Raw genomic sequence first — 21287 nt, 5'->3', positions numbered from 1 at the left:
GGTGATGGATGAGCAATACCGTAGAATCTACAGCGCAGATGACAGATGAGTTTGTGTGTGTGTGCGTGCGCGCTTGTGTGTGTGCGTGCGCGCGTGCGTGTGTGTGTCATGTCTACCTCTGACCAGAACGGATGTTTGATGGGGGTTGAGGTGTTGGGTGACAGTGACAGCTTGGCCACATACTGCAGTTCCTCCATCAATCCCTTCTTTCCTCAACCTGTTGGCATGGCATCATCTGGTCTCTTTTTATTTCTTTATTCACACGGCAACAATTTCGCAGATAGGCAAACTCAAGACAAAGACATGGACCATATATACTGTACATATAGACAGCACACTCTAATCTGACTAATCTGATGAAAGGGGTGAGTTCTCTATGGTGTGTTTAAAGCTCTAGTTGAGTCTAGGACTATGGTTTAGTACACTTACTATCAGGAATTTCGGTATTTGTGAGCATTTGAGTGAAACAGCAAAAGAGTGAAAGTGTCCTGCTGGATCTCCGTATGCGTCAAACCTGAGAGTCTATTTTGTGTGTGTGTGTACACTGTACAGGAGCAGGAGTCTGTTGAGTGTCTTATGTGTGTATCCGTTCGTGGACACAAAAGATGATGAAATTAAACATTTCAGACTTGTCCAATTTTCATTAGAGTGATTGTGAGACATTGGAGGTGGGCCCTTGGCTAGTCGGATGGGTTGAGTCCAAGGCCGAACCTTTGATTAAGCTCATTCAGACAGAAACACTGAGGATGGAGAGGGGAGAGGAGGGGAGGGGGAGGAGAGGATGGCCTGTGATTATTTCCCTCACAATGTTTCAGATTTGGTCCTTGAAAATGCCACATATACAGTAAGTCAGCATACTGAGTAAGTGTGAGAGGCTGGCTCACACATCAGCCATGTCAAAAGGGTGACCTCTAGCTACTTCGGCTCAAATGAGCACCCACGCAAAACATGGGCAGTCATGGGTGAGCGGTTAGGGCGTCAGACTTGCATCCTAGAGGTTGCCGGTTCGACTCCCGACCCGCCAGGTTGGTGGGGTGAGTAATCAACCAGTGCTCTCCCCCATCCTCCTCCATGACTGAGGTACCCTGAGCATGGTACCGTCCCACCGCACTGCTCCCCATGGGGCGCCACTGAGGGCTGCCCCCTTGCACGGGTGAGGCATAAATGCAATTTCGTTGTGTGCAGTGTGCAGTGTTCACTTGTGTGCTGTGGAGTGCTGTGTCACAATGACAATGGGAGTTGGAGTTTCCCAGTTGGGCTTTCACTTTCACTTTCGCTTTCACATGTATTTGTGAACATTTGAGGGAAACAGCAAAAGAGTGAAAGTGTGTCCTGCTGGATCTCCGTATGTGTCAAACCTGTGAGTCTATTTTGTGTGTGTGTGTGTGTGTACACTGTACATGTATGCACACATGGGGCGTGTGTACGCATGTGACACACAGACAGCTGTTGGCTGTTGGCCAGTCTGTACCTCCGGCTCTTCACAGTTGCGCTCTCTCTCTCTCTCTCTCTCTCTCTCTCTCTCTCTCTCTCTCTCTCTCTCTCTCTCTCTCTCTCTCTCCCCCCACTGTTCCCGCAGCGCTTCCCCCTGGCCAGGCCCTTCATGTCGGGCATGTTGAACAGACACATCCCCCCTCCCTTCTAGTAGAAAGTAGTTGTCCAAATCCCTCTTACTCCTGCCAATGAAGACCTTCTGGGAATGGGTGCCTGTTGATGATTACATCAAACACACCACCACAACACGTCTTTTTTCAGTTCTCGACCAAAGAGTACAGTGAAGCCCCTTTGGCCATGTTTTTTTTTCAACATCGAAGGAGATAATTGAATGAGGATTTTGAGTGCTTGAATTGTGGAAACAATTTATTTCAACATATATATTCCATCAATTCCGAGAGGGGGGGGGGGTTCGCTGTGTCTTCCACAGAGCTGAGAATCCTGAGTGTGCCCTTGAGAACGTCTGCTAACCCTGATTATCATACCTCAATAAACCCCCACAATTTCTTTCTCGCTCTCTATGTCTCTGTCTGTCTGTTTCGCTTTCTCTTTCTCTGTCTCTTTCTCTCTCTCTCCCCCCCTCTTCTCAGAAACTGGTTATTCAGAAAGCTCAAAGAAATTCCTTGCCTCCCTCCAACAACACAGCAGGAGTCTGTTGAGTGTCTTATGTGTGTATCCGTTCGTGGACACAAAAGATGATGAAATTAAACATTTCAGACTTGTCCAATTTTCATTAGAGTGATTGTGAGACATTGGAGGTGGGCCCTTGGCTAGTCGGATGGGTTGAGTCCAAGGCCGAACCTTTGATTAAGCTCATTCAGACAGAAACACTAAAGATACTGAGTAAGTGGGAGAGGCTCACACATCAGCCATACCAAAAGGGTGACCTCTAGCTACTTTTGCTCAAATGAGCACTAACACAAAACATGTAGGCCTATTTGTAGGTTTTGTGAGAATAAAAAGGTTCCACTTAGGACGTTTTACTCAGATGAAACAAAAAAGCAAGGGAAGAATGTCCTAAAAACTTGATGCAAAGAAAAACTCGCCTTTTTAGTAGTCGATGAGATCATACAAGAGCTGGTAAACATTATGTTTGTAAATTAACACTCCAATCTTTTTTTAGCACACGTTAGCACTTTCATTCCTAAATTCATAATGCCTTTGCAACCGTCCTTAAGATATTCAGAGAATGTCACTCCAAGAGCATTCAGAGTGTACCCAGATGGGAACAGACAGTGAATTAAAAAAAGATGTGGCTATCAGTAGCTGCAGTAGATCACTACTTCGCACCAACGTTGTTTGTGTATATGTGAATCAAATCGGCACTTAACTCATCAGGTAGTGAAAATGGTGATGTCAGGGAGGCAGCCTTACCCAGTAGCAGCGACAATGACACAGCCTCCCCACTCGGTTGAGATTGGTGAAGTATGATGGGGTAGCATGGGGTAGGAAGGGAGGTATTGTACATAAATGTGTCCCCTCCCCACACACACACTCAACAAAAATAAATCTAATGCTCACACTGAATTTATATACATACAACCCAGCATACACACACACACACACACAAATTCACACACAAATTCACACACATGAAGTCAGTTCTTTGGTGTGTCTGGGTGGCAGGGAAGCTGACCTGATAACATTGTAAAGGGAAGGCGTACAGCACGACTGCATTGATAAAAATGGACAGGTCTGATAATCACACGCCAAGGCACTCTTCTTGTGACTCGATAACAACAGGTGACAAACAAGACAAAATAAATTAATAAAGTTATTCGATTTCTTTATGATTTCTAACCGCCTTACAGACGTTTCGGGCTTACACCCTTCCTCAGTGTCATAAGGAAATTGCCATTTCACAACGTTAAGCACCCCAGCGTGCATTAGAAGTTGTTGAGCATGCTTCCTGGTCTTTCGACAAACAGGACATCCACTGCTCATTGCTGAAACCACTAAATAAACACATCGCTATCTATTGACATTGTCACCGTCTATGAGGATGAGGAAGAGACAGAGGAGGAGGAAGACGATGAGGTGTAGAAGAAAGAGGAGGAGATAGAGAGATGTAGAATGATCAGGAAGAGGAATATCAGCAGGAAAAGGAGATGAAAGAGGAAGATGTGGTGTAGAAGGACGAGAAGGAAGAGGAGGACGGAGATGAGACAGCATGTCTTGTATGCTTGTGTACAGTTTGAGTATTTGCATTCATGCCATTCTGAACCATTCGATTTCAGCCAGCTTCAAAAACCAATGTCACCCCTGCAATGAGTGAGCTTATTGTGATCATTTCAGAGAAGAGAGACTCCTGTCAAAGTCCCCTTTTGGAGGGAGAAGAGGAGAGGAGAGAAGAGATGAGAGAGTGGGAACACGAGAGAGAGAGAGAGAGAGAGAGAGAGAGAGAGAGAGAGAGAGAGAGAGAGAGAGATAGAGAGAGAGAGAGAGAGAGAGAGAGAGAGAGAGAGAGAAAGAAAGAAAGAAAGAAAGAAAGAAAGAAAGAAAGAAAGAAAGAAAGAAATAAAGAGAGAGAGAGAGCCGGGCCAGATTAATCAGATGTCTCCTCGCTCCCTTGTTTCCTTTCATGGTGTGTCAGTGGGGCCGCTGCTCCACACGCTGCTTCAGACAGCCCTCACCAAGGGAAGGGAAGGGAAGGGAAGGGAAGGGAAGGGAAGGGAAGGGAAGGAGGGAAGGGAAGGGAAGGGAAGGGAAGGGAGCCCTCGGCAGCAGCAGCAGCAGGAGGAGGAGGAGGAGGAGGAGAGGGGACTGAGATGGCACGTCTGACATCAGCAACCAGTTGAACTCACAGAGATACTATTCAGTGAGTGAGTGGATGAGCAAAGGAGGAAAAGAGGGTGAGAGGGAGAGACAGAGAGAGATAGAAAGTGTGTGTGTGTGTGTGTGTGTGTGTGTGTGTGTGTGTGTGTGTGTGTGTGTGTGTGTGTGTGTGTGTGTGTGTGTGTGTGTGTGTGTGTGTGTGTGTGTGTGTGTGTGTGTGTGTGTGTGTGTGTGTTGGGTATCAGTGTTCTGCTGGTGTGTGGATGGAGCTAATAGAGCCTATTAGGTGCTAATCAGGTGTGGGCAGAGCCATTGATCGCTCGACTGCACCACGTGCTGACAGCCAGCATGCTCACACTGGTCAAACCAACACACTGTCAAGACAAGTGGGTGTGTGTTTAAAAGGGACTGTGTGTGTGTGTGTGTGTGTGTGTGTGTGTGTGTGTGTGTGTGTGTGTGTGTGTGTGTGTGTGTGTGTGTGTGTGTGTGTGTGTGTGTGTGTGTGTGTGTGTGTGTGTGTGTGTGTGCGTGCACGCATGTACGTGTGGGTGCATGCGTGAGAGAAAGAGAGAGAAAGAGAGAGAGAGAGGGCAAACAAGAAAGCAGAGTCACAAAGGAATAGGAAAAACAGGTTGGAGACACTGACCGTACATACACACCGAGATATTCGTGTTCACTTAATGTGTCCGGGAGCATCGCGAGTCCGAGAGGTTCGCGGGTTGCCTTGCACACTGCACAGTCAGCTCTCACGTTATATCCATGGGCAGCAGCCATTCATTTTTAATGGAGCCCGCTCATTGAACATGGACGTCCGCGAAGGAAAATAGACTGAAGTTTGATAAGGTGTCTGCACAGACGTCATAGAACTAATAGAACACAGGGGTAGCGCCATCTTGAGGGTATTGAGGGTACAGGGCCAGCTGAGGGTACACTGCCTTTAGATTGCTGTGATTTTATTGTCATGATTATAATTGTAAATCGTTGTAATTATGGTGTAAACATTTTAACAGGCACCTTGACAGGCACCTATCAAGCGTGAGCGTGGGGTCCTGATTCAGTGTGTTTACTTCTGCTGCCTGCACTGCGTGGATCTTGTCAGCGCTACATAGCATGCAAGTTAGCTGCAGCTCTTCCAGTGAACGTTAACTGACTGTTATATGGACACGAAATATGGTACAATACTTGCCTATGAAAAGCTTTTCTCAATCGCAACAACGAGGAGAAACATAGCCACAAAGATGTAGCTCTCTAGTAGTGTTTTGAGAGCACACTCGTGAGTGAGAAGTGGCGACTGAGGATTGCTGGACCAAACCAAACCAACTGGGAAGCGCCTGGATCTCGTACGGACTTTATGCCTGTAAGTCATTATTTTTCACGTCATTGTAGCATGTTGCTTGGTTTCGTCAAAAACACATTTTACATGCCAAGTAGCAGGTTTACCCCATTGAGATCATGGTGTTAAGTTTTGATGGTATATGGTGTAGGCTGGCTAGTGAAGGCTAGCGTAATCCTTGCACGTTGAAAACTTTCATAACCTAACATAGTTCGCCATTTCTCGCGAGCATCAATTTACAAACGTGTTGTCACCTAACATTGTCATTGAAGATAGACTCGTGCTTGGCACGTTAACACAATGTTACGGTTGTAAATTGTTTCCATCCTGTCTGTAGTGCAACGTGTAGACAGCAGATCATGTCGTATCCATTTCCTCTTGCAATATTTCGACATGAGAGTAGCCGAACTAGAAAGGCTAATGTCATTTATGTTTTTACGGTGTGCAGCTTACCCCAATATAATCAGATTTTTAAATTGTAGTGTGCGAGTATGCACGTTTGTCCCTGCATGCTTAAACCGTGCATGCATGACTAACAACATACTTCTAGCTCTACACTCCTTTTGCTGTTTAAAAAAAGTTCAGAAGTCATATTGGAAGTGCATTCACCAATCAATTTCAAAAATCAAAAAAATTCCACCCGACCTTAGTGAAGTGAAGCTCCAGTCCAGCTACTCACAACCCTTCATTTCCCCGAAAACACACACACACACACACACACACACACACACACACACACACACACACACACACACACACACACACACACACACACACACACACACACACACACACACACACACACACACACACACACACACACACACACACACACACAGTGACTGACTATGAATATGAAGTAGCCTACAGAAAAGTTCTGATATATTTGAGGACTTCTATGCTGCAACTCTGTTTTCAACTCTGTTTTTGCTTTTCAGTGAAGGCACCTTCAGAGGGACAGTTCGGCTCCACTACTGCAGGGAGGGCAGAAGCTGAATGTTCCACATATGTACCATGATGGTATGCATGTTTTGGGTTGCACATGAGTGTCGCATTTCTATCACGTCCATCACCTAACTCTACCTAACTGTACTATGACAAGGCAACTGAGGCCTAGTGGTTAAGGAGATGGTAGTTGCATCAGAGGGTTGCTGGTTCGAATCCCACCCTTCCACTCCTTACCTCACTTGATGACTGAAGTAATATAATAATAAGCGTCAGCTAAGAGTAGTGTAATGTTAACTTGTCCTAACAACTTTACTCGGTCCCCCTACCAGCCCTAAGGGTGTCCGGCCCCCACTGACCTACACTGGAAAACACTGACGTAACCAAGCGAAACTTATTGTCCTGACATGCATTACCAGTGATGTTGTGTCTCTTGTTTAAAGAATGTTTAGTCTCAGCTCAGTAATGCCACACCACTCCAAGCACTCATTGAAACAAACTAGTTTATTCAATTGTTTGTCCTTCCTCCCCATTGTTTAACAGCTGCCAGCCTGGCATCCAGCCCTGCCATTACCCTAAACACACTATAGGACTGAGGTGGTCAGTTACAGTCACAGATGGGGGAAGATGGCGACAGTCCCAAGACGACGTTCACCACCTCAACACTGAAATGTACCAGTACCACAAGGAGGCTGCCCTGGACTTAACCCTAAGAAGACCCAACACATACCATGCCACCCCTTGTTATTGCACTCTACCACACATACCCTCATCACAGGCTTTGGGAGGGAGTTTGAATGTTGACCTTGTGATATTTTGAGTGACTGACAATATGTATGATGTTTATGTCTCACTTTAAACAGGATATCAACTATTGGTTTGATCCTTACTGTTTAAAGCATACATGTACTATAATCCATTACGTTATTAAACTGTTTTTTAACCTTTCCATTAATTCATCTGTTGGTCGGTCTGGTGTGTCTACATATTAATAATGTGTTATATAATGGCACCATGATTATAACAAAACGGTCAGGTTTTATAGTCAGGCTTTGATGTTTTCATAGAAGCAAGTAAGCCTTCTCTTGTGTCAGTGTCTTGGAGTCTCTTATCCTCACCCTCGTCCTAGAGTCAATGAACATGTTATCATGCTGCATCAGGTGGATGCCTCCTAATTATAAGTAATTGTGTGTAGTACTCATGAATTCATTAATCATATTGATCATTGAGAAGCTTATATCAGCTGCAGTTAGCTTAACTGTGTATTTTTTTATTGAAAATTATATTCTTGTGAAAACCAAATCTCATTAGATCCTAGATGTTGTATAGATTATTCATTATTGCCACCTGGGTTTTGCTCAATTTTCCTGATTTTCCAGGATTTTAATGACCTGACCAGGAAAAAAATATATATATATACCGGTACTTTTCTGGACTGAAAGATACCATTGCGTACAAGCAAAGAGGTTGATCGAGTTTGAAATGTCCAGGATTTTTTTCAGACAGAGGTGGCAACCATGATCGTACACATTTTTATATCCATGAAGAAGCAGCCATCGACACAAGCAACTTTACACGATGTGTTTAATAATAGCGATGGTCTCAAGGCAATCGCAGGATATCATAACTGTCTCTCAAACGAGAGTAAGAAGTGTCGTGATGATCGCCCAGGGTAGTCGTCATATTTTTGTTGACCATGCATTTATCTTTACGCTCCCTGTGTGCTACCCTGCCTCTATCAGAAATGATTTGGAGACGTCTTGCGCTTGGCAATGTCCTTAACAAACTCATCAGCTCTCAACATTGACACAGAGAAAAGGGGGATGTAAGAAACAAGACCTACTCTGAATGTTACAATACGTAAACTAACAAATTCCTGAAGTCAGTTGTCCTTAGCCAATACTAGCTAGCAGCTATCAGAGGGTGAAAGGATGCATGCGACTGCCAAAGTTATGTCTACTTTTACTAGCACCGCAAAGGCGCATTCAATAAAACTGGTTTGATACTAGGTAGGTCTACCTGTTGTACCCACCGACAGGCTTTATCGGCAAATATATAATTTGAAATCATTCGCCGAGATACTTCCAGAAAACTTTTGGATGGCGTTGAAGTGGTTGGTTGTCTACAATGACGGTATGCTTTAGCTAGCCTCCGATCCACGCAGTGCAAAAGTAAACACACTGAATCAGGACCCCACGCTCACGCTGGATAGGTGCCTGTCAAGGTGCCTGTTAAAAAAATTACACCTAAATTACAACGATTTACAATTATAATCATGACAACAAAATCACTGCAATCTAAAGTCAGTGTACCCTCAGCTGGCCCTGTACCCTCAATACCCTCAAGATGGCGCTACCCCTGTGTTCTATTAGTTCTATGACGTCTGTGCAGACACCTTATTTTCAAGGAGCATCACGGTCCGGCCGGACATGCACGCGCTTACACCGCCCTCCTGTGTGCAAGGCATGATGTCTTTACATGTATTCTAACTGTTTCGGACTGATATCGGACACGTTCAGAGGACTTTCAGTGGACGTTAAGTGGTCCACGCTTGCGGTGTGTATGCAGAGTTATGGTGTTAATTCCAGTACTATGGTGAAATAGAACTACAAAGAGAGAGGGAGGGAGATAGTCATCAGAAAAAAGAGAATGTGTTAACTCACTGATGATGAAATACGACAGCTGACTGGGTTGATCTCTAACTTTGGCAGACTGATGTTCATTTAGCTACATGGCACGCCGCTGTCTCTCTACGGCCCTGCCAATCGAACAGGCTACAACAAACAAATGAAAAACTAGGAGGCATCCAAAATTAGATGGAACAGGTTCGGATAGAGGCGGTCAGGGAAGATCATTATTAAAAGATAAAAAGAGAGAAAAGGAGGAAGAGGAGAAGGAACAGAAGGGTTGTGAAGAGTGGACCAGGAGCTTGCTCTGGCTTGTTCGCTCACTATCTTCAGCCTAATTATTCAGAGCATATTTAATTCACGTTTTTCTCCAACGGGACGCGAGGGCATTATTTCTTTTCATTCATCTCTTTATTTTTTGCATTTCTTAGAAGAGTGCATGCTGTTGAGTGGTGTGTGGTGTGGATGGGGGAGACCAGGGAGACAGACTTGAGGCTTAATGTGCTGATGTGCACAATTACTCTGACAATGCAGAGAGAGAGAGAGAGAGAGAGAGAGAGAGAGAGAGAGAGAGAGAGAGAGAGAGAGAGAGAGAGAGAGAGAGAGAGAGAGAGAGAGAGAGAGAGAGAGAGAGGGAGAGAGAGGGAGACACCAACATTTCATTGGTATTATTCTTATTATGTCTTACTGTTCTTATTATTGTCTTGTTTTTGTAACCTACCATGCTTTGGCAATGCGAAGTTTCTTTTCTCATGCCAATTTAACACTTTGAATTTGAATTTGAGAGAGAGAGAGAGAGAGAGAGAGAGAGAGAGAGACAGAGAGAGAGAAAGAGAGAGAGAGAGAGAGAGAGAGAGAGAGAGAGAGAGAGAGAGAGAGAGAGAGAGAGAGAGAGAGGGAGAGAAAAAAAATCAATCAGGCCAGGAGAGCCATTCAGCACTTCGTCCTCATTACTCCATAGTCTCCCGAGGCCCACAACTCCACCATCTACAGAACACCAGGGAGCACCTCCATCCCTCCCCACCACCAGCCCTCTGTGCTCTGACTGATCAGATGCCATTTCAGGTCTCTCGTTGCAAGGCTGGGCGTCTCGGAGGGGTGGGTCAAGCCAGTTTGCAACAGCTGTGTTTGTTGCAGCTGATGAGGTTAGATAGCCCAGGCAATCACTTTTACTAGATGGATGGATAGCTGAGGGAAAGGGGGATGGAGAGTCAGAGGGAGAGAGAGGGACAGAAGGAGAGGGACGTAGAGGCGGATTGAGAGGCAATGGCCCATCTAAATTGGGCCAACATTGGCTATGGCGTGTAGCAAAAGGGGGTACTAGAATATGCTCCAACTGCAATAACACATCTCTTTTTTTCCTGGTGTTGTTGGAATTTGATACATGGTGATTGAATGTTCCCTTCAGCTGACACGCTTTGCTGTGTCATCCATAAGTAATGTCAGCCAGTTGACGAAGCTGGTCCAGCGCTCCTGTAACAGACCGAGTATCGAGCAGCGGTGAGTAAGTGCTTATTGACTGGCCGCTGTAAGGCCAGAGGGGGTGGGGACAGGGGGGAGGGGAGACAGGCTAAGGAGGGGTGTACAGTTTCATAGACTGGATGCAATGAACTTGGATAACCACCCTGTGATGTCACTCACAGGCTCTCTTGACAGTCGGATGAATCTGAAATGGAAAGTCTCTGGAAGTGAACATTTGTTTTCAGTGTGAAATGTCTAACATGGGCAAATGTTTGTGAAATGAATGTCTAACATGGGTCTACGGGCAATTGACCTACTTCCGCAACAAACCCCTAAATGATATCTACTGTATGTTTCCCAGTATCTTAAGAATGTCAACAATGTGTCTCCTTTAGGACCTTCAGTTTTTTTTGGCTTCAATGTCTGTATTTCTGCTGCAAATTGTCGTTGCAGCTGTGGCACTCACGTGAGGAGCTGGGCGTTGTCGTGCTTTTTGCGGGACTTGAGCTTCTGTCTCCACTGCAGGAAGGACCAGAGGGTGGAGTTGGGCTCCTCATTGATGATGCACTGGTCCCGCTCTGTCCACACCTCCAGCCCGATCAGGGGAACGCGCATGTTCAGTTCAGTGCCCTGTAGAACTACATTTCAAACAACTCTCTATGTAAAAAACTGACCAACTAAAGGCTGGTTGTCAACAACAAACACCATTAAAAACATAGTACATAGTCCAATGTCAACGAAGGCTATTCTATTTTATTCCAACTCCACTCACATTCTGTCCAATTGAATCGACAACTATTATACTGTTACAGGCCTACTGACAGGTTTGTGTGCATTAATTGCAGTTAGTTCAGCAGATGGAGTGATTATTCTGGGCCCTCCAGAAGTTTATTTCTCACAAAACTCACCAAGAATACAGCAATTTAGTCTTAAAATAATGACTTTCATAGACCCTGCACGCCGTCACTCCAGCACATAAGGTAGAACACGCTACATCAATTAATAATCAGGGGAAGCTTGTAACAAGTAATGACTTCAATCATTTTCCACCCCTCTGCAGATCTGAAGCATTGTTTGAAAGTCTGGTAACTATACATACCTCCACAACCCTTTTTCTGTCACCACCAGAAACATTTACTGCATATAAAGCACTTTATTGTGTATACAAAACACTACTGCCTCTGTCTGGATTGATGGACAAGCCTATTAACTGTTCTAGCTGCGTATTTTATTTGTCCCTCCAGTTATTTTCATGCCCACCCTGATTCTCCTTCTTGCTAACATATTGTGCAGCCATTAGGCAATTTTGATAACACTATGAGAAGAAACAGCAAACTATACTGAAAGTGAGATTTTTCCCCCAGCAAATATCCAGTAAACCTTAAGATTAAAACCAATAAAAACTCTAGCCAGGGCATTTGAGTCACAGTACAATTGAATAAAAGCAATAACATGCTCAAAGCAGTGTCTCTTTATGATAAGCTCTGCAGCTGGCAATTTGCCGTCAGTGCAAGCTAGCAGCCGCATTACAGTAATAATAATAGTGTTTAATATAAAAAAGAAATAAATATGAAATGTTATTTCTGCAGAAATAGCATGAGGTTATGCATTTCCTGTTCCTACACAAATGCATTTTCAATATGAACATTATGGATGTATTTATTTCTGTGTTCATTTATCTATTTTAAATAATTCAGTGTGAACACCATGGAATGATGAGCTGGATATACTGTACCATACTGTAGTTAGCCAACTCCATGATCTGCAGCTTGGTTTTATAATAGTCTTTTGTGCAAAAAACACAACAACAACACAGCATAAAAAACATCCCAGAGTGGGCAAAATGATGCATTTGCACACAGTAACAGCCAGATAAAAGAGTAAAAAATAAGCTTTCTCTCTGCTTTCTCTAATACTCAGGTTTGCCAATTACTGCAATTAACCAAGCGCCTGGCCTCCATTTTTCCAATCACATAAACCAGCAACAAAAGGCCATCTGCTAATGGCAGCTTTACATTATCATTAAAATTCACACAGCATGTCCGCAACGCAGACCCCCTCCCATCCACCCACCACTCCACCAGCGAAACATCAGAGCCCAAAAGTAATTTCAGAAACTGCAGTGTGCGTGCTGCATGATACGGTAAAGCACACTTCAGTTCACTTTTGATGCTTAAAACTCTGTAAACTATTTATGCACATTATTTTAGTCCAGCAATCAGCAGATGACAAGACTCTTAAGCTAGGAAAGAAAAAAACTGCAGGGAGGGAGGGAGAAAAAAGAGGGATGGAGGGATAGAGAAGTGAATGAGGAAGGGAGAGAGGGGGCGTGACACAGCAGAATAAACACAACAGAATAAAAGGAAGAGGAAGAGAATAACTAGAAAGTAACTAGAAAATAAGAATGAGAGAAAGAGATAGAGCACATGTATGTGATAAGTAGGCCTGTATGTGAGGGACAGAAAATGTGTGTGTGTGCGTGTGTGTGTTTGTGTGTGTGTGTCTGTGTGTGTCTGTGTGTGTGTGCGTGTGTGTGTTTGTGTGTGTGTGTCTGTGTGTGTCTGTGTTTGTGTGTGTGCGTATGTGTGCGTGTGCGTGTGTGTGTGTGTATGTGTAGGTGTGTAGAGAGTGAATGAGAGTGGTGACTGTAGATTGGAGACAAAAAAAGACAAGTGGAGAAGAGAATTTAGGAGATGAAGAAGGAGGGAAGGAGGGGAAAAGACAGGCAAAGGACAGAATTGATTAAATGAAGCCAGTTCTTCTATTTTAAAGTCGGCATGTTCCCTTCCTCTGGCAGCCAGCTGATTGACGTCACAAAGGTGGAGGTGTGAACAGGGTAGAGATAAGATAGAGAAAGAGAGAGAGAAGAGATTGAGAGAGAAAAAGAGTAAGGGACAGAGGGAGGGTGAGTAAGTGAGAGAGAGAGAGAGAGAGAGAGAGAGAGAGAGAGAGAGAGAGAGAGAGAGAGAGAGAGAGCAAAGAGAAGGAGAGCATGCCACAGTGTACGCCAGGTTGGTGTGTTTGGCCAGTGACGGTGGGCTGGTTCTACACGGCTAATTAGCACCACAGGTGGTGGCCAGCTAGCGGGTCTCTGAGCTCGTTAGCGTCTGCTTACCAGGGTTATCGGCCACGATGTACAGCTCCATGTACTTGGTTGTGTCCCCGGTATTGCGTCTCGTCTGTCACAGAGGCAGACAAGCAGATACATCAATCGCACACATAGAGGGGTCCGGGAAAGGTCAAGGTCTCACTAGGAAAACAAAATGGTTTAATGGTCTGGCAAAGGTTAGCCGCCCAACTGTGATTTTGTTCACACACAATCAGGGGAGACACATTCACACACATCTGTAAAGATACTCACTGGAGCCACTGGACTTCTTATGGGAACTAGATATGTTCTCCATGGATACTAGGGCTGCACGATATATATAAAAAAAAGCGATACTCGATAACAGCATGCAATACCTCGATAATGATATTTAAACGATATTTAGAAAATATGGGCAAGTGTTTTTCTTGTCACTAATTTGTCGGTCTGTGTGGGGGGTGTGGGTTTGATCATGGCTTCTTGCGCATTGTTTGACATTCAGCAATTCAGCATTCAGTGATTGGACTGCACAGAAATGTTTTACATGTTCACGATAATTTAGTTTTGCGATACACATTTCGCTACTCTTGATATCGCGATTTCGATACATTTTCAATATATTGTGCAGCCCTAATGGATACTGAGTCTATAAGTTTCAAAAATTCTCTGATATGGCAGAGAATTTGTCATGGTGGGTAAGACCAAGTCACATAGCTCTTCTTCTTTATTTCTCTCTCCTAACCCACATCTATGGCAATTAGTCACTTTTGCCAGTGAATTGATGGCAACAGCAAAAATATGACTTTTAATTCCCTCTCATCATTATTCATGTAAACACGCCCAGAGTCAAACGCTATGCCGCAGTAATAGCTGTTTGGATCAGCCGACTCTTAGCATGGCTGCCATGTTAATTAGCAACCAAACCCCAACCCTGGATGAAAGGGGGACGTGCCTGGGCGGTGATGTTGGCGGCATCAGTGGTGGTAAAATAACACAGCAGAAATCCTCAGAACAAACAAATGAATAAAAAATAAGCTACATGTAGTTAGTAACTGTAACGACTACAAGAAATCACACAAGGGATGTCGACACTACTAAGAGTGGGAATCTGAAGACGCGGCTGCGGCTCTTGTTGCACAAAAGAACAACAAAAAACATCTTCTGAAGTCCCATTAGCATCTAGTGTAGCACTATATACCCCAAGCGCCCGTGCTTAGGAAGAACCAATAACACAGCACTTGGTGCTTCTGGGTGTTGGCAAGCATGCACTTGTTGGAGGGGGGATGGCAAAGAGAGGGAGATAGAGAGAGCAAATGAAAAAGAGATAGAGAGAGCAAGTGAGAAGGAGGTGAAGAGAGATGAGAGTTGGAAGCTTGTGGAGGTTTGTTTTGTTTTGTTTGCTTTCCTCTTGGGGTGTTGAGAGGAGAGAGGCCGACTTGGGGTGTGGAGTGTAGCTGAGCGGTGTGATCAATGGCTGCCCATTCATCTCACAGCCTCATTAACCCAGAACAACAAAACCTGCTCTGTCAGGGAGGCTGCTGTGCCGCGCTGCTTAATGAGATATTGCTGCTGATGTAAATAAGACTAATAGACTATGTGCGCATTTGGGCCTGTTTGTGTGTTGCTCTGTCTACAGTAGTGTGTGGGTGAGTGTGTTCGTGCATGTACACAAATATAGGCCTACATAGGTAGATGTCATTTTATATATGTCTGTGTTTGTGGAATGAGAACACATAGTAGGTAATGATTGCATATGGGGTACTACATGCCTATGTAACTGTAATTGTGTGTGTTAGATGCAAATCCTGCACAAGTGGCACTCACAGCGGACCAATCAGTACTGAGGAATGGTGTTGGCTGGCGTATTCAGTATTAATGAGAGGGTGCAGGTCTGCTGAGGAGGTGCTGGGTAAGCTACGGGTATTACTAATGTCCCACACACTAATAGTAAGACAGGGTGGGCTGCAGGCGGATGCTGGTGGCTGTGGCTGTGGCCGCCCTCCACACTCTGGGCTCTGGTATGGTGCTCTCTGGCCCTCCTAGCCTGATTACAATCGACTTTCAAATCTCTTTGAGACTTAGTCTGACCAAGAGCACAACAATTAATGTTTCCCAAACGGCATGGTTGACCCGCCTCCCTAGGTTTGCTACTGGTTTCCAACAAAGTGGAGTTCCCGATTTTTCTGGAGATCAGAAACGATATTTACATTGCTCTTGGCCTGACTAGAAGCAATGCTGAAGGTGTTGCGTCACTAGCAGGGCGTGGCCTGGCTACCTCCTAAATGCTATGGTGTCTCTGTCATGCCTATGCATCTTATTTGGAGAGCAGATCATCTACGTCTGGTGCCCTGTAACCATGTCAAGGGATTAATGAACAAGGGATCAGAGGGGCTCAGGAGGAAAACAAGAGCAGGATGGAGAGAGAGACAGGATGATAATAATGGGAGATAGAAAGTGAGCTAAAGGGATATAAAAGGAGAAAGAAAACGTAATCAAGAGAGGAGGGTTGAAGAAGAGAGGAGAGGAGAAGAAAAGAGAGCTAGAAAAAGAGTGTGATATGGAGAGAATGATGTAGAGTGAGATGGGAAAATGAGATTGCGTTATGGGAAACTCTGAGAAGCGTGAGATCAGAGAACAAGAGGAGCACATAAGCATAGAGGGACACCAAGAGGAGAGGAGATTGATGAGAGAGAGAGTGGCCAAATCATAGACATCTTTAGGCAGAGCAACAAGAGTGGCTATTTTGACAGGAGTGGGAATGGATAGGTCAGAAAGAGAGGGGGGAGTGAGAGTCTGAGAAAGAAAGAAAGACAGAAAGAAAGAAAGAAAGAAAGAAAGAAAGAAAGAAAGAAAGAAAATAAAGTGCATATGTATAACCTAACTTGTCCTAACCATCTTCTTTGGGAAGAGATGCATTTCTACTGTGCTTAGCATGATGATGGACACTAATAATCAGTGGCTCCCAGCAAGCAGCCTAACCCCTAAAGCCTATCATATGAAGCAGCGCTAGATAACCACTTTCCTTCACCATTGTACAGGAACAGATATGCCATTTATGTCAATAGGCACACGACTGTCTTTTAGGGATAGTTAAGTGTATTCTGTGTGCAGGAAAGCTGAATGGGATTTGATTGATATGTTATTTATGACTATTGCACTGTAGCGCTGCATGAACATCATTCATCACTGCTGCTGGTATGAAAAAGCGGCTGTGATAGCAGTTGTCATGTATGATCATTACAGCGTTCATTCTCTCGGGGGACACCACAGGAGCACATTAAACATCCCACCTTGATGCATTGTAGCCCACCCAGAATTTGACAGTCAGCAGCGCATTTCGATGTTGCAAAAATGTACGTGCATAGTAATTAATGTCATTGTGTGGGAGGTTTTTGGTGGATCTTTTTTGCTTCCCTGGGGGTAGTTGGTGTGGATAGTGGTGACAAGGGGAACAGAAGTAATTGGCCAGTACAACTTGGGAGAGGGTTGGGGTGTAGATGAGAGACTGGAGGGCTTGGCTTATCTTTTGATGCAAAGGTTGACGGAACTAGGAAAGTGTGTGTGTGTGTGTGTGTGTGTGTGTGTGTGTGTGTGTGTGTGTGTGTGTGTGTGTGTGTGTGTGTGTGTGTGTGTGTGTGTGTGTGTGTGTCTTGTGATCTTGTAGGCTACCTTAACCCATTGATGCCTAAGGCACCTGCAAAAAATGTCTGCTGAATGCTTAAGCCCTTGTTGGGAAAGTTGCCCTCTGCCTATAAAAACCTAAATATGGAGCCCTATCTCACGCCTTTCGTAAAGTCTTCACGAAAATAATATATTAATTTTCGTGGTGCATTCACGTTATTGCCCGCCTTTCGTAAAGTCTTCACGAAAATAATAGATTAATTTTCACGCTGCCTATTCACTTGAATTGCCCCACTGCTGCTATGGTTATCCAAACGTCTGCAGGGGCGGGGAGGGGGTGCTGACAGAACACTGCTGATACACTCGGGACTCACTAATTCGACGCCCTTTCGGTACTTACGCCTTATGTCCCCTAAACCTAAACCTAAACCTAACCCTAACCTTAACCCTACTTAACCCTAAACCTAACCCTAACCCTAACTTAACCCTAACCTTAACCCTAACCTTGACCCTAAACCTAACCCTAAATTGCTTGTTTGAAATGTTTGATTACCATGTGACGGTAGGCTACCGAAAGGGCATCAAACTAGTGGGTCGCTAGGCAACAGTCGGGCAATTCAAGTGAATAGGCAGCGTGAAAATGAATCTATTATTTTCGTGAAGACTTTACGAAAGGCGGGCAATAACGTGAATGCACCACGAAAATTCATCTATTTTTTTCGTGAATACTTCACGAAATGAGTGAGATACGGTTGGAATATATTAGCCTCTGATGCACATAAAAACATGAAATAAGTTGCACTTTAAACCCTAAGACCATTATCTTGTATTAGAATGTATTCATGCAGCTTTAACATACCCACATTTTTATTTTAAAAAGCGCAAAAATCTCAAGTGCCTCAATGCAGCGTATAGCCTATGTGTCTCCAGGCACCAAAGTGTAAACAACATATACGTGTCATCAGGCTAGAATGGGTTAATGCTTGTCTCTGGGGTTCAAATAAAAGTATGTCAAATGTGTGTGTGTGTGTGTGTGTGTGTGTGTGTGTGTGTGTGTGTGTGTGTGTGTGTGTGTGTGTGTGTGTGTGTGTGTGTGTGTGTGTTTGTACTGTACTGTATTGTATTGTATTGTATTGTATTGTATTGTACTTAAATTGTGTGTATTTAAGTACAGGGAATTGTTCCCTGAGTCCCTGATTAAATGTGGAGATCAATGGCTTGTCCAAAGGCATTTAAGTCATGGGAGAGTTAAGGATGTGACCTGAAAATTCTGAGCCAAAGCAACTATTAGAGGATGCTCATTCACTAATACACGCACACGCACACAAGCACACACACACACACACACACACACACACACACACACACACACACACACACACACACACACACACACACACACACACACACACACACACACACACACAGACTCATTTTTTTTTTTTAGCTTTCAGCAGCAGTCAGAACAACTTCACCATTAAGGAAAGGAAGAACATATTCTACATGACAAGGCAAAGAACTTCCAGGCAGGCTCAATGAATAATGAACAGGTTTGCTTAAAAAGGTATCCGTTTTGTACAATATTTAACAAGACAACCCAAGGTGACCAATACACAAAAAAGCTCCCACACACAGAGAAGCTCAGTGTAAAAACAAATCAAAATGGGGGTCATGAATTCTAGTCACTTTGCCCTGTCTTGGACTTCTTCCCAGACAAACCTCCAAGTCCACTCCACTTATTGCTTAACCCCTTAGCACAGAGCCCCTGTAACCTCATTTAAATCTAAATTAGCACCTCATGGCCTTCCAAAGTTTGGCCATTAAAGTAAGGCAGTTTGTGTGGTGCTCAAGGCATGCCTGTCTCAAAATCTACACCATCATAAAATGTCCTGTGTAAGTCCCCTTGCGGTGTGTTTTTTATTCCATACCAACAGTCGATACAAACGTGAATATGTGTTCAGCAGCACGTAAAGTCAGTTTTTCATGTGAGAACGCTTGTTGGGCTCCGTCAGCCAAAAGTTACATGTGGGGTATTCTGACCGCGGACTGCGGAAGTGGTTGGCAGAGTCACCATTCGCTTACTACACATAATTTAAAAATCAGATAACTCAAGACATATTAATTGACATTTTAATTCCACCTTGTGTCCCTTTAAACTCTGTAGCTGCACATGCCCTCATCACAATTGAACACACATACAATCCCACAGACATAAGTTGTCTCTGATATATAAACTGCCTCTTCGAGGGAGGGGCACTTAAACACTGGTTTGTGGCGCTCTTGACAACTTTAGTTAGGTCAGTGTACTGTAGTGCATGTAGGACTACACTGTTAGATCAGTGGGCCACTGATTAGGGGTCAACGCTTGAGAAGCTTTCAGTGATCAGTGGAAAAGCCCCCACAGCAGCATCATGTGTTGCCCTCCTGCACTTAAAGCCTGTGCTGATGAAGCATGCTGCTCTGCAGGGGTTAGTTTAGAAGGATGGATGAGGGGAAGGGGACTGGAGGAAAGAAAGAGACACAAAATGTGGGAGAGGAAAAAAAGAGAGGGAAAATAGAAGGGGATATCAAACAGGAAAGAAGTGGAGAGAGAGAGAGAGAGAGAGAGAGAGAGAGAGAGAGAGAGAGAGAGAGAGAGAGAGAGAGGACTCCACTCTCCCAGTGGACTCTGAGCTAAAGAAGGCAATTTAAAATCCACAGCACTTCTCCTTCTCTCTCTCCATCAGGAACTGTCAAGAGACGACAAGATTCTCACACACATAAATACACATGAATGCACACGTGCACATACACATAGGCCTACACATACTGTACATGCACAAACACACACTCACATAGCGACACAATACACCCACAGCTACACCGACACCACACACCCACTCACACACAAACACACACGCGCATAGCTCAAGCGCACAAGTAACAATGACAGTATGCACCAAATGGTGGTGCCTCTCTCTCACACACACGCACACGCACACACACACACACACGCACGCACACGCACACACTAGTGACTGCGAATGTCTACATGCCCACCCACCCATGGGTTGGTTTTCTCCAGTAATTGGGAGGGTGAATGTCAAAAATTTCAGTGTGGCTGGAAGTCTTTCACACACTGAACTCACAGAAACATCCCCTGAAGACCTGTTCAGACGCATGAATGAACATGTTTTTGCTGCTGGGACAAAGAATCAGCTCCATGGGATTCACACTGTAAAAAGAGATCTATAGGATTTACTCAATTTAATTGGTGTAAGGATTTCCACAGTCCTAGATAGAGTATTACGTACCCCTACATATTCAGTTAAGATTAACCAATTCCAGAAGTTCTGTTATACTGACCACATCAAAGTAAAAAATACTGGTAAAAATGGGGTAACATTTACTCATTTCAGGTAGCTTTTTATCACCACTTGTTACTGTTAAAAATTGGTTAAAATTTACTCATTTCATGTAGCTTTTTATTAACACCTATTACTGATAAAAATGGGTTAACGTTTACTCATTTCAGGTAGCTTTTTATTACCACTTGTTACTGTTAAAAATAGGTTAAAATTTACTCATTTCATGTAGCTTTTTATTAACACCTATTACTGATAAAAATGGGTTAACGTTTACTCATTTCATGGAGCCTTTTAGTATTACTGCTTATTTATCAACTGTTAATTATTCTGATTACTTTATTGCTGAGTTATTCTTATTCCTATTAACCAGAGGTGAAAAGAGTACTAAAATATTTTACTCTGAGTTAATAGGAATAAGAAAAACACAACAATAAAGTAATCAGAATAATTACTCTGTTGAAATTGTACCATTGAAAGAATCTACTTAGGTAAAAATAAAAAGTATATAATTTAAAATTAAAATAAACTTTGAGAAAAACTAAAAAGTTACTTTTTAACAATCAGTGTTTTCTGCCTCTACTGTGTTGTGCAAACGT

The 21287-nt window shown here is 43.8% G+C and overlaps 1 protein-coding gene and 1 long non-coding RNA gene across 2 annotated transcripts in view; one reads left to right on the top strand and one right to left on the bottom strand.

The window, feature by feature from the left end:
* The window catches only part of LOC134438025 (disintegrin and metalloproteinase domain-containing protein 19-like), a 257510-nt gene extending 257313 nt beyond the window's left edge, over nt 1–197 (bottom strand). Inside the window, exon 1 of the mRNA XM_063187613.1 lies at nt 117–197. Within this exon, the coding sequence (XP_063043683.1) occupies nt 117–197 (81 nt within the window). The remainder of the gene's footprint in view (nt 1–116) is intronic.
* Nucleotides 198–5185: 4988 nt separating this feature from the next.
* On the top strand, nt 5186–7502 carry LOC134437640 (uncharacterized). The gene is made up of 3 exons (XR_010032451.1): nt 5186–5626; nt 6541–6622; nt 7091–7502. It is a non-coding gene; the product is annotated as an uncharacterized LOC134437640 (long non-coding RNA).
* The last annotated feature ends 13785 nt before the right edge of the window (nt 7503–21287 follow it).

The sequence above is a fragment of the Engraulis encrasicolus genome, chromosome 21 (genome assembly GCF_034702125.1).
Source record: "Engraulis encrasicolus isolate BLACKSEA-1 chromosome 21, IST_EnEncr_1.0, whole genome shotgun sequence".
Taxonomy (NCBI): domain Eukaryota; kingdom Metazoa; phylum Chordata; class Actinopteri; order Clupeiformes; family Engraulidae; genus Engraulis; species Engraulis encrasicolus.
Note: the sequence above shows the minus strand (reverse complement) of the source record. Positions and strands in the feature narration are given on the sequence as shown.